The 13,694-nt window shown below is 48.6% G+C and overlaps 1 protein-coding gene across 4 annotated transcripts in view; it reads left to right on the top strand.

Annotated features, from left to right (window-relative positions):
* The window catches only part of EEF1D (eukaryotic translation elongation factor 1 delta), a 152,183-nt gene that overhangs the window by 104,031 nt on the left and 34,458 nt on the right, over positions 1-13,694 (top strand). For all 4 annotated transcript variants that reach the window (XM_069621764.1, XM_069621763.1, XM_069621762.1 and 1 more), the window contains 2 exons: positions 3,130-3,327; positions 7,296-7,490. In XM_069621764.1, coding sequence (XP_069477865.1) covers positions 3,130-3,327; positions 7,296-7,490 — 393 coding nt within the window. The remainder of the gene's footprint in view (positions 1-3,129; positions 3,328-7,295; positions 7,491-13,694) is intronic.

The following is a 13,694-nucleotide window of genomic DNA, read 5'->3' as shown; positions in this document are numbered from 1 at the left end:
GATTAATCCAGGGGAAAAGAGCAGCTAAATTGGTCAAACAAATTCAGAATTAAGTGTTGGCTGTTAGGCAGAATCCTGTGCAGTTCCCTTGGGGACCACTGCAAGAAGATGACTACAGGAGTAAGCAGTAAACCCAATTGGTAGCAGTCTGTATCACCCAGATTTACCTGGTAGCTGTGGCTGAGCAATCAGACTTCTCTCAAGAAGAGTAAGGCAGTATATAGAGTATAGACAGTAGGGCCAAAAACACAGTAAAGCAAACAAACACTGACCAGAGCTTTGTATCAAAAGTATATAATTATTTATTTAAACCACACTTTGGGCAATACACTAGCACTCTCAATCAAAAGCAAGTTAAAACAGTCAGATAAAGTATACACACCTCCCTTAATAACTATTAGACAAGACGGAGTTGGAACACCACTATTTGTCAAGATGGATGTGAGCATGTAACTTGGATGGCACTCCAATAGTTAAGGTTAAAGGCAGAACATAAAAATAACAGTTCCCAACACTTTTAGAAGTTCAGAGCAAGGGAATAAAGGCAGTATGTACTGTAGAGCCAAAGTTCATAGGCCAGGCTCACTTTTAAAGGGGGCAAAGCGAAATGTGCCCAGGATCACACGGTTTAAAATGCACTAAAAGTCTTTGCAGAATGTTCAAAAAGAGGTTGGGGTGATTCAAGAAGAATAGTTAGGTGTTCTGGAGCCAACCCAGTTTAGAAAGCCAAGGATTTAAGGGTCATCTTTAGCAATCTGTAGAAAGGGAGGTCAGGCAGGACACAGTACTTAAAGAGAGAGGAAGTTCCAGCGGTGGCATTTGTTCCTGGCAGTGGTTGCAGTGCGTTGTTCCGACCAGGGGAAGAGAGGATCTCGTCGAGGAGGAAACTTGGAGTGGTTGCACTGCCCAGTGATGAAACCAGCCGCAGAGTTTCTTGATTAAAACGTGCGCTCCTTTTACTCGCGGTCAAAGTGGTGAAGCTTGGCTATCCGGCCGCTGGGGTGCTTGGCACAGGCGATTCGACCAAGAGACTTCTTTGGAAGGCAAAAAGGGCGAACTGGTTGGTCCCACCAGCTCAAAGGAAGAAGACTTTCAGCTGAAGATCTCCTCTTGTCGTTGGGAAAGTGGTGAATTCGTTGCAGCAGGGCTTCACCGGTGGTGTCGTTGTTGTAGATGGCACAGCTTCTTCCCTCTTCGGATTCTTAGGTCCTGTGGCGACTTCTGAAGTTCCAGTCCCTGCTTTTATGCAGATAACCCCCCATTCATCAGCCTAGCTGTCAATCACACATGCTAAGTGGTGAGTCGGGCGGCTCACCACTGGGCCAATCAGAGTAGAGTGCGACTTGGGTTGCCGAGGCAACGCAGTCCAGGGTGCCTATTCCCCCCTCCACCCCTCGTGTGGAACCCAGACAGAGTGGCACCATTTGTGGAGAAGCCCGCCAAAATAGTGGAACAAAGGGCTCGACCTTGGTCAGAGTTGGAGACGGACACAAACGCCATTTTAGAAAAGAGTTCTGGCAAAAAGACCCAACCGGAGATTTAATATTAAATAAATAAACCGGCGGTATCTTTAACATTGCACCAAAAAGTGGTGCATTTAAAATCAATGGGAAAATCCCATAGAGAATATTCCGATGGAATATTTCACGTGGTAACCACTGCCACCAGCCAGAAACTCGACAAGGGGGGACTGCACAGTGCCCCCTTGAAAACAGACCCAGGGGCAATTATATTGACCCCTTCCAGTACTTCCACAATATGATAGTTTGTACTGGTTCTGTTCACAATTTAGGCCTAGTGAAGTCAGTGGTGACTTTACATGCCCTGGGAGACAGTAGTCAGTCCCAGGGTATGGAGTCTATGTTTAGGGGTCACGATGACCCCATCTGTGTTACTGCACCGAGGGTGCTGTGTAACACACATAGGAAAACAGATGATACCCTATGGAGTAAAAAGGCTACCCCATAGCCCATGAACACATACTAAGTCAAAGACATACCTCAAATCATGCCTAAGAGTGGGAGGAAAAGAGTCTCACTCTTAGCAGGAGAAAAAAACAAACCCCAAAAATCCAGCAAAGCTGCTGGGGGACTCACTAGGTTTGGGGAAATTAGCCTTATAAGAGAATTCTCCCTAATATTGGCCATCAAACTAGTCAAATAGCATGGTATAAGCTACATTATGCACTTTATTATCATGTGCATTGGGGAGGCGTCATGGCCAGAAAAGAATTGGGTGTGAACAGGCGTTCAGATGATGCCGCCCCGGAATGTCGTTCTGCGTTCTAAAGCTTTGTGTACTGGCTTAGTAGGAAAAGCACAAGTAATGTAGAGCTCATTGCTTCTGATACCAAGGCTCGCCCTTTGAAGCTAATAAACCAAACCTTGCTTTTACTATGGCACCTATTTGGTGGTGAATACGAAATTGGAATGTAAGCAAGGATGATCTAGAATACAAAGTTTACCTATTGATGTTTGTGCAGTATTAGTCGTAGATTTTAGGCTTGGGATAAAATCCTCAATTGTTTTAAATTTCACACAACTTTATTTTGTTTTTCTTTGCCTTCTCCCGAAGAAATAACCTGGCAGTAATGTCCCCAAAACTTAAGTCTGCATTCTAGCGTCTATATGAATGTGATTGCACTATGCATAGGAATGTTGGTAAGCTAATGGATAAATGAACTAGTAAGTGGGTGATCATTGATTAAATCCCCCCATTGTGGCACTTCATCCCTGGCCACGATCAAGGTTGTCCAACTCCAGGCCTCGAGGGCCAGATCCATGTTGGGTTTTCAGGATGTCCCTCAATATTCATGTGTTACATTTGCATACGATGATTCTAATTATATGGAAATATTTCCTCATGAATATTAATGAGGGATATCCTGAAAACCCATCTGGATCCCGGCCCTTGAGGCCTGTAGTTGGACAGCCCTCTAACATTTCAAGCGACATAATTGAAGCATATCCCTATTTGTCCTTAAGTGGATGGAGCAGATGAACTAGGTAAAAATCATCTTTGTTTCTTTATCCTACCCTTTGAAAATCTTCAGCTGTGGATATAGAAATACACAGCCAGGACAAGTGTAAGCTTCTATAAAGGTTGTATATTGTTTTAAATATATTTCAGCCTATTGCCCCAGCAAAAAAGGTTGAGGTCACTGCTGCTCCTGAAGAAGACGATGACGACATTGACCTTTTTGGCAGTGACGAAGAAGACGAAGAGGCTGAGCGGATACGAGAAGAGAGACTGAAGCAGTATGCTGAAAAGAAATCCAAGAAACCAGCAATTATTGCAAAGTCCTCCATCCTGCTTGATGTAAAACCAGTGAGTATATCAACTGCTTTTTTTTTTCTTTCCATACCTCTTACTGATGGAATTACCTGGTCTTTTAAAACTTGACATCAAATATTTTTCGTGTATCTTCTGGGTTTTATATGCAAACCTAGCTGTGAAGCAATTGTGCGCTGCAGCAATGGGGAAAGATACTACAGTTAGGAAAGACTGTACGTACACTTGCAAGATTATGAAGTTGGAAGGGTCTTAAGCTCTCCAGGTGTTTTGGACTGCAACTCCCAGGATATAGCACCATTGACTTGTGTTAGCAAGGAGTGATGGGAGTTGTAGTCCAAAACATCTGTAGAAGCCAAAGGGTGCAGAGCCATGGAGGGCAAGGCTGACTCATTTTTAATTGCGTTTGTAGATATGCTGCTGCTGAAGCTTTATTCCTTTCAATGTTCATGTCATTTGACTTTACATTGAATTTTGGGGTTATCACTGCGATTTCCCTCCTTTACCTTCGAATATGTGGGTTTCAACTAAATTAAATGTAGTTTTTCTTGACTGTCGTAGGGTAGAGCGTAATAACCTGTGTCTTGGGCTGGTCCTTTACAGGCTATGCCTTGCTTATGGTGCATGCTGGAAATGGTCCGGATTTTCCTAATCTGTCTGTTAGGTTTCTTGTTGATCAATCCACATCTAGGTTGCAGGGCTTCCCCCTAAATGCTGGACTCTCAGCTGTAAACATGGCAGCGCCGTATGTAAAAACTCCTAGGGGACCAGTTTGGTAAAAAGATATTGTAAGCCAAAACAACAAACAATAAGGGGTAGTCCAAACAATAAACGCCCACATTTTTCTGGTTGTGAAACTGTTTTAAATGCACATGCTTTACATAGTCATCTACTGTTTGGTTCTGAGTATTAAGACATGCTAACCTAACAATGTCAAGCTTTGTTACAGTATTTCTTTAATATTATCGCTGAATTAACGTGTAGAGTAACCACAATCGTTTTGATCACTGAGTGGAGGAGGAGAGTGATGCTGAGGCCATCAACGTTCATTTTCAGTGGCTGCACATGAGGCAGTTTGTAGAAGAATGGGCGTTAAACTTTATTGATTTGGCCCTCATGGGGAGGACTCCTTTTAAAATTCTGCCCAGCATGCAGCTACTGCTTTTATGCGGAAAGAGGAGCATAGGGCATGCATTCACCTTGCCCCGCCCCCACCCCCCCCCCCCCCCCCCTCCAATCCGTCCTTTTTCCTTTTTCCATAATGGGGATGCTCCAAAGCGTTCTTTCTTTGTTGTCAGCGGTTTTGTCAGAGCAGGCTGTTCTACATTTTGTTCGCTTATTCAAAAACACCCTGCAGACCTACAAACCTTAAGGCCTAGCCCAATGAAAAACTAAACATTTTTATGTGTACAAACGTTTTTCCAGTCATTCTCTCCATATTCCTCTTATAATTTGTCCCATTCTGTATTTTGTGTCACAGAACATGTAATTCCTATTTTAACCTGCATGGACCCTTGACAGACAGCTGGTGAGTCAGTTTGTGCTGCCAGTCATAGCCATAGTGACGAACACTGCATAAGCGCCTGTGGTAAATTTTTAGAATCCCACAGACTGCATTCCTTCTGGGAAGGAGCTCGACTCCTTTATAGTACTAAGATTTTACAATGACTAGGATCTGACATTACAAATCTATCCAGCTAATAGTTAATTGCACCTTCTATTTAGACAATAACTGCCGCCTTTAGTGCTTGCCCATGTCTGTGATTATATTTGCATGAGAGCCTTCCCAGTGCCCCTCCTTCCCTCTAGTCCATTAAAGTGCCTTAAAGAGGTCTCGCCTAACTCTAAAGCGCTTGGGGGGGGGGGAGGTTTGGGAGGACCCTGGTTCCTTCCCAACATTCCCCCTTTCTTTACTTCCACAGTAACAAACTCATACCCACCCAACATATCTATAACCCCAAACATGTCAGTTTGAGTTTTGCTGTGTATTGTATGTCAAGGTGCATTAGAACCACAAATTGATAACATCAGAGCCCCCAATTGATATCATCACCTTTGCACTACTAGGTACTACATTTACACATCATCGGAGACCCAATTGGCACATGCAGAAGAGGACCAGGAAGAACACGATAACAGGCACCAGTATTTTTACTGCTGCCCCCAGCCATGATGGGACCCAATCAAAGGCAAGCGATTCCCAATACGTGTTCTGAACTCCACCTTCTTTCTTTATTTGAACACCTAGATTGTGCACCGCCTCGATGTGGGATAGTGACCTATTCTCAGCATCCTCTGGGGGTACAAAAGTGCAACAGCTCCCAACCTTTTGCACATTCCTCCTTCTATGGATTTTTACAGATCCAGTATATAGCGTTTCTGCATCGTCATGAGTTGCAACGCATAGAGCTCTACTTTGATGGCGTTGAACCCATTCTCTGTATCATTGGCGAGCTGGGCTAGCTCCCATCGGATGATCTGAACCCACTTGGCGTTAGCAGCTGCTTGTACCCCAGGGGCCAAAAAAGATGAAAATAAAGTCTCTGCTGAGCTAAAAAGTCGATACCTGTCACGTATTCCACTGAGCAGTGCGGAAGAGTCTTTTGAAATAGTTCGATCTTTTCTTTCTTTTCAGCTTTTGAAATCATCCTTTTTCTGGCAGCATACCAAATTCCTGTGATCTGCAAGTCGCTTGCTGTTTCTTTAGGTGCTGGAGTGGCTGTTGGCACCTTGACAGGCATTTCTTTTCCCTACAGTTGTTTTTCCGGGATTACTAGTACTAAGTGGAGGGTAGCCAGTGAACACTTGCCCCTCCAGGACGATGGGAGCTGTAGGTAGGGTGAGACCCCTTTCCCACCAGGACTGACCGGGTTCCAGACCTTTAAAAATTTAAAAAAGATTTAAAAAAAAATAAACTATAAAAAATTAAAAGAAAAATCTGGGGTGTGCCACTGCATACCACCCTGGCATGGATCCTTTTACTAAACAATTTACTCCTACGTCCCATCCCCTTTCCTCCATACTTGTGGGACATCTCTCCGTCCTGTGGGACGGGACCGGAGCACTTTGAAAAAAGCACCCAAAAATGTTTTTCAAAAATGTGTCCCTCCTCTTTCCTGCACGGGGCCCGGCACGTGGGCGTAACCCCGCCCACCTTGGCTCCGCATCGCCCATCAGTCCTTTTCTCCGCCTGATCGGGGCCGGACGTACTTGCATCCTCGAAGAATTTCTTCCCTTTTTTCCTCTCTGGCTCTCGCTAGCGTTCGTTTACTAGTCTATGTCTTTCAAATTAGACTTTCCAGATTGTTCATCGTGTCACCGTCTCTTCGCGAGGGCGTATCCCCATCCTCTTTGTTTAGAGTGTTTGGGTCCGGATCACCGTTGGGATTCCTGTTTTTGCTGTGACTCCCTTTCGGTCCGGGAAAGAGAGGAGGGACACATTTTTGAAAAACTATTTTGGATGGAGAGATGTCCCACAAGTATGGAGGAAAGGGGACTATGGACTAGGAGTTACGGTGGTCACTACGGTGAGTAACCTGGTAATTCATCAGTTATGTCCTTAATCTGTCAGTTGAGTTTTGCAAGCTCTCAGTGCCTCGATGAGAGTGACAAGGAATGGGTAAGGAATATAAGGGGTAGGGCTGGTGGGGGGATGGAGAATAAATAAAAGTTAAGGGGGGTGTTTAGGCGGGTAACCCCACCTCCCCCCAAATAAAAATAACAAATTTGTTTTTTCAGCAAAAATATTTTGCCAAGTAACTGCAAAAAAAATCTGGGGATGAATGAACATAAAACCCAATAAATGTAATACCCACCCTGAACAAAGCTTGATCTTTCATTTTATTGTTGAAGCACTTATGGAATGAGTTACTGATATCTTTAAAATTAATTTTTAGATGGCTCCATGTGCAGTGCTCCTTGTGGTTTTGTTTAATGCCATTGTTAATCATTGCTGTTGGTGTTGACGGTGCACTGATGATTTTTCTTGGTTCTTTTGCTTTCAGTGGGATGATGAGACCGACATGGCAAAGTTGGAAGAGTGTGTGAGGACGGTTCAGATGGATGGCCTACTCTGGGGCTCCTCTAAATTGGTTCCAGTGGGCTATGGCATTAAAAAGCTCCAGATCCAGTGCGTGGTAGAGGACGACAAGGTTGGGACAGACATTCTTGAGGAGGAGATCACCAAGTTTGAAGATTATGTGAGTGTCCACAGCACTTGGTTTATTAGTATTTCATGGACCTCTTTTATCATATGTCTAGGCCGTGGACAGAAGTGGGCTCATCTGCTAGTCTTGAAAAGCAGTTATTGGTAATGGAGTTGAAATCCTTTTTTTCTAAAGTCATTATTGACAAGTATTGCATATGCCCTCGTTAAGATCTCATGTACATTCACTAACCATTAATGCACCTGTGCTCAAAGTAGGGCCACTGTCAACTTTCTGTCCATTTTTTTTTATTGTCCATTTTAATATTCCCACCCCGTTTTTAAATGCAGCACCTGGTAAAATCTTAAAAGCAAACACATTAAGTGTCTAGTTCTCGTTTGTTTCAAATCTGACTTGGTGGATCACCTTTTGCTAAGAAGATATTGTGCTTGGATTTCCAACAAAAGAATCTAGCCATTCAGTCTAGCTTTCAATTATTTTGCATTGATTGCCTAGAAAAAAATGTGCAAGGATTGAGCATTTAACTGTACAAATCTGGTTTTGTATTGTTTTTATTGTGTTTATATAGCGCTTTCATCCAAAGCGGTGTACATTATAACAAGGTACATAAACATTTTTAACAGTAGAAGCAATTTACAAACCTGAATCAAACCAATAAAACAATATGTAGAGCAATTAATCTGTGAGGGTAAGAGGGAAGGAGGGGGTCAGGATGGGAAAGGAAGAGGGAACAGAAATGGCATTAGGGTGAAGATGCAAGGAGGGTAAGGGAAAAGGGCGGGTAGGGCGAGGTGCATAGGGGAAGATGTGAGGGGAAAAGAGAGCGAAATGGGAGAAGGTATCTAGGTGGGGGGATGGAGAAGGAGAGATTTCAGGGAAGTACGGAAGGAGGAAAAGGTAGGTATGGAGCGGATAGAGATGGGGAGTTCCAGTGCAGAGGAGCTGAAAGGAACGGAAACTGGAGGGGGCACATGGGGGGGAAGGAGGGGACGGTGAGCATGAAGAGATCTGAACGAAGGGAACGGGAAGGGGTGTAGAAAGAGAGGAGAGATAAGGGGGGAGCAAGATCATGGAGTGATTTAAAGATGAGACAGAGAAAATGAAATTTGTTGGAAGTGGAAGGGAAGTCAACCAAGGTAAGAAAGCGAGGAGGAAATTGAGTCATGAGGGGCAAGGCGGCAGAGGGTACGGGCAGCTGAGTGGTAGAGGGATTTGAGGGGGGTGAGATGAGATGCAGGTAGTCCAAAGAGTATAGAGGAGCAGTAGAAGAGGCGAGAGAAGATAAGGGAGAAGATTAAAAGTTTAGTGGCATGGAATGTGAGACTGGAGCGGACTTTGTTAATATTGAAAAGGTGGTAGCAACAGGTGCGAGGGGTAAGAGAAATATGGTGGGAAAAGGAGAGGGAGGAATCAAAGTGAATGCCTAGATTGCGAGCCTGGGCAGAGATGGGAAGATTAGAAGGGGGGGAAAGTGAATAAAAGGTGGAGGAGAGGGAGGGGGCAGAGTGCTGGAGGGAAAGAATAAGACTTCAGTCTTATCAGTATTGAGGGAAAGAAAGCGGGATGACATCCCGTTTTTAATGGCTGTAAGACAGGAAGAGAGTTGAAGGTGGAGGTCAGGAGAGAAGGAAAGGAAGAGTTTGGTGTCATCAGCATAGAAATGGTGAGAATTACCGAAGGAAGAGATAATGGGAGGGGGCAAGGAGAGAGGTGTAGAGAGAGAATAGGAAAGGGCTCAGAACCAAACCTTGGGGTGCTCTGTAAACCAAGGGGGGGGTGAGGTATGGCCTCCCCAGGAGACAGCCAACGAGCGGGAGGAGAGATAAGAGGAGAGCCAGTTGAGAACAGAGCCTTTGAAACCAAAGGAAGAAAGTGTTGAGAAGTAAGGGTGATCGACAGTCAAAGGCAGCAGAAAGGTCGAGGAGGATGAGTATAAGACCAGGGAGATAACCGCTTGTTCTCCAGCATGGGGTCTGGCATGGATGCACATGCTCATGAATATTCCCGTCGTCAGACTGAGAGTCCTCGCTAAACAAAATAAATCAGTTTCTGAGCTATCTTTCGCCTAACAACCAATCACTGGTCTCTGGGTCATACTGCCCCCAGCCAATGACTGCCCTCTACCTAAGCCCCTCCTCTAGCAGCCATCTTCAGATTTTTACTGCACGTTCAAGTGTTGCTAGTCCTCGTGCTATAGCTCTCGGGCTTTTATTGTGTTTTGCAATTTTTGTCTTTCTAAGAGTTTTGCTCTATTTTACGGTCAATCGAGCCTCGAACTCCATCGATCAATCAACCGACTAACGGGGACCCGTTTTTCTGAACTTTTTATGCCCCTCAAGGGCGTCTTTTCGTCGAATCCACTTCTTGGAGGATCCCAGAAGATTCTTGGAGGCCTACACCGCATGGACATGGCCGAGGATAAAGGAGACTCGACGTCTCTGTTCAGGATCTGCCCAGGATCCGGGCTGCAGAACATCTTCCTGGACGATGGGCACTCCCTGTGCCTTTATTGCTAACATTCGGACAGTTTGCACGTGGAGGAGGCCTGTGCGTTCTGCAAGGACATGGTGCCACGCACATGAAGGACCGTCGCAAGCGGCTCACCGAGTGGCTGCAGGCGAAGATCCCGGCGGCGGGTGAGCCCCGGCAGCCTGTTTCTCCCAAGAGAAAATCTGTGCGGTCTTCTAAGACCTTTTGAGGGCGCTCCGGTGACGGGGGCCCAACATAAGGCAAAGCACTGCGGGCGCCGTTGGTACGGGCTCCGCGGCAGCCAGGCCGGGCACAGCTTCGCCGACGTAGTCAACCACGAGCCAACGCTCCGGCTCTGCAAAGAAAAGGAAGTCGGACCACCCGGGTAAGCTTCGGGAGAAGGCCCGGTCGACTCCGACGGAGAAAGCCAAGGGGGAGCGAGGTGTTGACTCCTCCCCTCCCGCTTCCCCCACGGTGAAGGCATCAGATGCGCCCAAGGTCGTGAAGGCCCAGGTTCACCAGGCCAAGGCATCGATTGAGGGAGTGGTGGCATCGCTGGCGAAGACTGCAGATGCGGTCCCAGTGGAGACGACCTCCAAGCCAAGGGTTTCCCTGCCCACTCGGAGGGAATCATCTTTCCTGCCCATTGAAAAGACCCTGGTAAAGGTGATGCCAATCCTCTCCCCGAGGCTGTCGCCCCTGACCGAGAAGAAGGGGTGGGGGGGGTCACGGTAGTCCTCCCGGATACGGTTATCTCCTCCTCCTCCTCCGAGGAGCTCTCAGGCCTGAAGACAGTGCTTGACAAAAAGTTGGTCGAGGCCAGGTCCTATGGGAAGGACCCCGACTAGGCGGACGTGGAAAGTGACGAGGGGCAGCAGGATGGTGAGGAACCGGAGGACACCACGCCGATGCCGGACAGGTCGGTGGACATCCTACAAGCCCTGCACACCCTGTGTTCAGAGATCAGGACAATGATGCCCGTGCCTCCGGCGGGCGATCCAGCGGCGCCTAGACCATCAGGGGGCCCGCCGTCCAAGTGGAGACTAGTCCATCCGCCCCCACCCTGCCATCCTTCACCTCCATCCTCTCCGCTGAGGGGGCGGGCAACGACGGAACTGACCCACCGTCGCTGTTACCCCCAGGCTTCTCTGCCCGACGAGATTGGCTCGTTCCATGCCATGATCGCTAGGGCCTCGGAGCTATTTCAGCTGAACCCCAAGAACAGAAAGAGGGTTTCCTTTATCAGCGCCGAGAGGCCAAGTGGAAGATCGTGCTCTCGTTCCCGCTGTTGGCCGCCATTTGGGACGAAGGACTGTCCCTCCTGAAGAACCAGTCCTCGTCCCCGGCAAAGAGAGACTGGTACAAGAAGAAATACAGGGTGCCAGACTCTGCACCAAAATGTCTCAGATCTCAGCCGTCCCCGGACACGGCCTCGGCGGCGGCCAGTAAGAAATCTGCAGGGTCGGTGACATCGACTTCCCCACCGGACGGCGAGGGAAAGAAGCTAGACGCCATGGGATGACGGGGTCATCTCGTCGGCGGCCACGACCATTAAGGTGGCCAACGCTCTCGTCATCGTGGCCCGCTACGACAGGGAGCTTTGGTTTAAAATCGCCCCTCTCCTGGACTTCCTTCCGGACAACAAGAGGGCGTAGTCTCTTGAAATCCTACAAGAAGGCGAGGCGGCGTCGGACCATACCATCACGGGGGCCACGGACATCGTGAACACCGGCTTCTGCCAGATGGGCAATGATGTGTGTCTTCGTCAGCGTGGTTGGCTGAAGGCCACCAATTTCCGTCAGGACGTCCAGACAAGGGTATTGGACATGCCCTTCGACAGGGGACAACTTGTTCGGCAAGACAGTGGACGAATCTCTGCAAGCCATCAAGGCAGATACTGAGACGGCTCGCACCTTGGGCACGCTCCAACAGCGATGGCCGTCTTTTCGGGCCTCCGGAGGAAAGTCCCATGGTGCCTCCAAAGGATTTGGTGGAAACTTCTCTTCGTACTGTCAGCCATCCCGTTCCTCGGCCCAGGAAGCCTACAGGGGCTGCAGCAAAGCCGGAGGAAATCATCATCATCATCGTCGTCGCCGCCAAAGCCCCCAAAGTGGGTCGTCAACGACGAAGCAGGACTGAACCGGCGTGACTTCGGGGCCCCACGCAAGCACCCTGGTGGGAGGTCGGCTGGCGAAATTCGGCGTGTGGAAGTCCATCTCCGCTGGGTGCTGGACCCACGGGGACACACTGGAATGCCAAAGGAAGTGTGCCTGCATTCCACCAGTAGACAGGAAAGAAAACCACATCCCACAACTGCTCCTAGAGGTACGAGCGATGCTGAGAAAGGGCGCCATAGAACTCGTCCCGAAGAGGCTCCGGAGTGTACTTGCGGTACTTCCTTGTCAAGAAAGACCGGTGGTTGGAGGCCCATCCTGGATCTCCGCCGCCTCAACAAATGCATCAAGTCCCAGCATTTTCGGATGGTCACCCTCCAGCACGTGCTGGTACAACTGGAGGAAGGGGACTTCCTGTCGTCGCTGGACCTGGAGGATGCTTATTTTCACATCCCCATCCACAAGTGGTATCGAAGTTTCTACTCTTCGTGGTCCAGGTGCAACACTACCAGTTCAAGGCCCTTCCCTTCGGGTTCAAGTCGGCGTCAAGGGTCTTCACCAAGTGCCTGGCGCCAGTGGTGGCGCGGCTGCCCCTACAGGGGGTCCACGTCTACCCCTACCTGGACGATTGGCTCATCCGAGCGAAGTCAAAGGAACTCGACGTCGAACACACATCGAGGACTGTCCGCCTGCACACGGAACTGGGGTTCTCGATAAACTATGCAAAGTCCTGCTTGGTGCCATTGCAGGACTCTCGTGTTCTGGGGTCCAGTCTCAACACAGTGGTGCGCCTGACTTCCCCGTCGGAGGACAGGATAAAGGCCATCCTGGCAAGGTACAGCGGCTGTTGACTGTGGAAGTTGCCAGGGTGAGGTCCATCAAGTCCCTGCACGGCATGATGTCATCATGCATCTCCCTCGTTCGGCTGTGCAGACTGCGGATGCGGCCACTGCAAGAGTTCCTCGATGCCCGTTGGATCCAGGTATCTGGAAGCTTCGAGGACAAGATCGCCCTCAACAAGACATTCCGCCGAGCGATTCGGGGGTAGGGCATCTGAGCGCATCTATCGGCGGCCACAGACTTCCAGACCCCAGCACATCAGGAGACTGACAGACGCCTCCCTGGGGGGATGGATTGGGGCGCGCACACTGGAAATCTCCACGCAAGAGGCCTTTGGCTCCCGGAGGAGAAGTTGTTGCATATAAATGTCCTGGAGCTTTGGGCCGTGTTTTGGGCCCTAAAATCATTCCTTCCGTCCCTCAAGGGCAAGGTGGCGCGGGTCTTCACCGACAACACCACCACGATGTTCTACATTCGGAAGCAGGGGGGCACCAGATCCCTGGCTCTCTCCAAGGAAGCGCAGGATCTTTAAGACTGGGCTGTCGCCCAGAGGATGTTCCGGATACCCTTTCATCTGGCAGGAGTGAAGAACACTGTCGCTGACTCGCTCAGCAGGGAGCTGCGCTCTTGCCATGAGTTAGAGCTTCAACATGATCAGGTGGATCTGCTGTTTCAACGATGGGGCAATCCCCAGATCGATCTGTTTGCTATGGCGATGAACACCAAGTGCCGGAGATTCGCCAGGAGGTTTCCCCAGCCGGAGAGCATGGGGGGATGTATTTTCCTTCCCCTGTGACGGCCTGTTCCTCTGTGC

The sequence above is a fragment of the Ambystoma mexicanum genome, chromosome 5q, assembly GCF_040938575.1.
Source record: "Ambystoma mexicanum isolate Mex_15411 chromosome 5q, UKY_AmexF1_1, whole genome shotgun sequence".
Classification (NCBI taxonomy): domain Eukaryota; kingdom Metazoa; phylum Chordata; class Amphibia; order Caudata; family Ambystomatidae; genus Ambystoma; species Ambystoma mexicanum.
This window is presented reverse-complemented; position numbering and strand designations above follow the sequence as displayed.